Here is a 4,380-nt window from a genome sequence, read left to right as displayed (position 1 = left end):
TTTAAACAGAATGATTTTTATTCCATAGATGTCTGATTGCATCATAATGAGGAAGGGAGACGAGGCAAAATCCATAATTGAGGCTAACAATGTGGAAGGAATTAAATCTCATATACATGTAATTAAACGCTAGTTAGTATAAAAGAAAAGGTAGGGCAAATTTAAACGACATGCATCATTTGTATTCTAGAGGCTGAGTGTGAATCACTTTGTTTTATCTCAACCACCTAGGGTTCGCTGATTGATCAGGTTCTAAACAAACAATATGAGTCTCATCCTTCATATATGTGTCATCCTTTTTGCAGGTTTGTTTTCTTGTCTATTAGCGTCTTACATTGTCATCTTAACTATATATGCATATGAAAAATGAGAAAATTTCCATTGACTAGAATTATTTTTTCTTCATTTTACAACCACAATTTTTTTTTACCAGAGGAAAACATACAACCACAAATTAACCGTTCCATGAAGTGTGATTGTTTTTTTTTTTTTTTTCATTTTGCATATATTATTCTAAGGCCTTCATCATTAATGAATACAGCTTCTTCATTTTATCTTTTTAAAAGTAACATTTCTCTTTGACCAGACATTTCAACCCAAAAGAGTTCTTTCTCTCTTTCTGAGAACATAGATTAACACTATAGTGCTAGTAAAATGAGTTTTCCATAAGCAGGGATACAATAGTTTTTTATTTTTGGTACTTTTTGATACTTGATATTTTTTGAAATTATTTTTGGTAAAAAATTCACGCCTTCGAGTTTCTTACCAAAATTAGAGGAATCAAATAAATTTAAGGAGTTACTGATTATAAAAGAATATCGCGTTTTCATACTATTTTTTTTTTTTAAGATTCCATGTTATTTTCACTTGTGTTAGACACACACTGACGCACACAATTGTGCAAACGCAACTCCGAATATTTTTTTATTAAATATAAAATTTTAATGTATAAAAACAATACATATTATTTTTTAACAGCAGAAAAAAAAGATACATATTATTATTAGCTAGCCAAAAAAAAGTGGTTTTTATTTATTTATTTTAGCCAAAGTAATGAAAGTATCATACTAGTAGAATGATGATAAGCGTGAAACTAATCTCTCACTCATAGTCAACGCACTAAGCATATTTTATTAAATAATGCACTAGAGACTGAAATTATTCATTCGACGCCATGTAGGTGTCACAGCTGAAGCATTATCCTATGATTACACTGCCAGCATTGAAGTAAGCTCCCTCTCCAAATTGTTACACATATTGAAATTACTGAAAATTTTCACTCTAATTTTGGGTGTTATATGTTTTCAACCTCAGTGTTTGGCAAATCCACACAAGCCTCAGTATAATGGAGGAATCGTCCAAAACCCAGAACTGAATGATGGACTAAAAGGGTGGACTGCATTTGGGGATGCAAAAATAGAACATAGAGAATCATCAAACAACAAATATGTGGTAGCCCGTAGCAGAAATCAAGCACATGATAGTGTTTCCCAGAAAATTTACCTGCAAAAGGAGAAGCATTATACCTTATCAGGTCAATTTTGTACTAATTCAGCATTGTTCCTCTCACCAATTGTGACTATTATATATGTAAATGAAAGATCAATAAGACAATAATCTTACTGCATTTCAGTTTTTATATGGTTTTGTGTTGAAATTATGCAGCTTGGATACAAGTGAGTGAGGGAAATGTTCCAGTTACAGCAATGGTCAAAACAACTAAAGGATCCAAATTTGCTGGTGCCACTTTTGCTGAGTCTAAGTGCTGGTCTATGCTTAAGGGTGGTCTCACAGCAGATACATCAGAAATTGTTGAGCTATATTTTGAGGTACATCCTAGGGTTCTTGATAATTTTATTTCTGTACTATATTTTGGTCTTTGACCCGCCATCTGTTCGGGAAAATTTACAAGTCCTCCCAACAAATGATTTTTCTAAGGTTCGATCATGTGTCCTCACCCTTAGGGGCTAGTTTGCTTATCAATAGATCAATGCCATGTTAATATTTCTTAATTTAAGGAAAGTTATTTAGTCAGTAGTAATTTATTGATTTAACTCAACTCTTCAAAATGCTGAACTTTGTAGAGCAATAATACTTCTGTGGAAATATGGATAGACAACATTTCCTTGCAACCATTTACAGAAAAGCAATGGAAGTCTCATCAAGATCAAAGCATTGAGAAGGTAAGCATAACTTACATTTTTAAACTGCCCTTATAACAAGTCCGCTTGCTTGATACATCGTCGTCACTCTGACATAACACATCATCTATGCAAAACTATATCAAAAGGATCAAATATGCAGTGAATTTTATTTTGTCTTCACAGGCTCGCAAGAGGAAGGTATTAGTCCAAGCAATTGATGACCAAGGAAACCCTTTACCAAATGCAAGTATATCTATCACGCAGAAGAAGTCAAGTTTTCCATTTGGAAGTGCCATAAACAATTACATCCTAAACAACAGTGCATACCAAAACTGGTTCACATCAAGGTTCACAGTCGCCACATTTGCAAATGAAATGAAGTGGTACACCACAGAATACGCACAGGGCAAGGAGAACTACCCTGTTGCTGATGCCATGATGCAGTTCGCAAAGCAACACAACATTGCGGTTCGCGGCCACAACATATTCTGGGAAGATCCAAATTACCAACCAAGTTGGGTTCCTTCACTCTCACCAGACCAACTCCGCTCAGCAGTTATTAAGAGGGTGAGTTCGGTTGTGTCTAGATACAAGGGCCAGCTTATTGGTTGGGATGTTATGAATGAGAATATGCACTTCTCATTCTTTGAAGATAAACTTGGACAAGATTTTTCATCACAGTCTTTCAAATTGGCTCACTATATTGATGGGGAAACTACTTTGTTCTTGAATGAATATAACACCATTGAGGATGGTAGAGATGGTTCATCAACCCCTGCAAGGTATATCCAGAAGATCAGACAAATCCTAAGTTATCCCGGAAATGGAGGATTGCCACTTGGAATTGGGTTGGAGTCTCATTTCCCTAACTTCCCTCCTAACTTGCCTTTCATGAGAGCTTCCATTGATACTCTTGCTTCCACTGGTTTTCCAATTTGGATTACAGAATTAGATGTTGCAAACCAACCTGGACAGGTAAAGTTAATAATTTTCCCCAAACCCAATTAAGTTATCTTTCTGTGCAGATTCTTATTTCTCATGCAACAACTTGGAATTCTTAAATTGACGCAGTTAGAGAATCTGAGCCGTTTGATCAAGATTAGATGGCTCAAATTTTAAGCTTTCAATATCTTGGTTGTTTGATCTTGATGAAATATATGAGCCAACCGATCTTGATTGAATTACTCAAATTCCTTGCTTGACGTGAATGTATGAATGCCTGTCACCACTCACCACAAATCCAACAATTTGATGTTGTTGGAAGAACATCATGGCAATGGAAATTTAGTTTATAAATAATACACTAATGGCAGTTAGACACCCAAACAGTCCAAAAACCGAACACATGCACTTGATTTTTCTCTGTATGATTGTATGTCTCTTTCTTCTTTCACATTCATCATATATTACATCATTTATTGAATTATTTCTCTCTCTTTTATTCCTTTTCTAAGTACTTGAAGTGTTTATTGAGTGTCTGCACTATGCGGATGTCTACAAATTATGATAATACATGACATGTTAGACAAATTGTTTATGTTGATATTTGTATCAAAATTTGGTTTCAGTATTTTATCCAATGATGCATTAATTCACTAAAGTTTTCTATTTATCATGTGTGCATTGCAGGTAGAGTATTTTGAACAAGTTCTTAGAGAAGCACACTCACATCCAAAGGTTCAGGGCATTGTAATGTGGACAGCTTGGTCACCAAATGGAGATTGTTATAGGATTTGCTTGGTAGATAACAATTTCAAGAACTTGCCTGCAGGGGATGTTGTGGACAAGTTGCTAAATGAATGGGGGTTAAGAAAACTATTAGGGAAGACAGACCAAAATGGGTTCCTTGATCTCTCTCTATTTCATGGAGATTATGAAATTGAAATTAGTCACCCAGTCAAGAAGGATTCCACTTTCACTCAACATGTACAAGTGATTCCAAAAGATGAGTCCAAGAAAGCAACACAATTTGTACAACTTTCTATGTAGTTATTTTTTTTATAAGCATCTAGTACCCGGTCACCCTTTGGATGCCCGTCGGATTCGGGATTTAGTCACAGTTAAGGCTCTTCATTCCTACCCCAGAGTGTATTGTGTGGAGATCGAACTCGAGAGCTCTTCCCACATACTCAACTTGTGTTGTGTTGCCAACTGAGCTACCCCTCTAGGATTTCTATGTAGTTCATTGTTTCTACATGTTAGGCTTTTGGAATTAATAAATTTAAAAAATATTCAA

At 35.0% G+C, this 4,380-nt stretch overlaps 1 protein-coding gene across 1 annotated transcript; it reads left to right on the top strand.

Annotated features, from left to right (window-relative positions):
- Positions 1-265: 265 nt before the first annotated feature.
- LOC130715994 (endo-1,4-beta-xylanase 5-like) lies at positions 266-4,156 on the top strand. The gene is made up of 7 exons (XM_057566169.1): positions 266-305; positions 1,181-1,227; positions 1,315-1,534; positions 1,666-1,829; positions 2,085-2,183; positions 2,328-3,119; positions 3,774-4,156. The coding sequence occupies exons 1-7, from the start codon at positions 266-268 to the stop codon at positions 4,131-4,133; spliced, it is 1,722 nt and encodes a 573-aa protein (XP_057422152.1). The 3' UTR covers positions 4,134-4,156.
- The last annotated feature ends 224 nt before the right edge of the window (positions 4,157-4,380 follow it).

Source organism: Lotus japonicus, chromosome 4, assembly GCF_012489685.1.
Source record: "Lotus japonicus ecotype B-129 chromosome 4, LjGifu_v1.2".
NCBI lineage: Eukaryota > Viridiplantae > Streptophyta > Magnoliopsida > Fabales > Fabaceae > Lotus > Lotus japonicus.
This window is presented reverse-complemented; position numbering and strand designations above follow the sequence as displayed.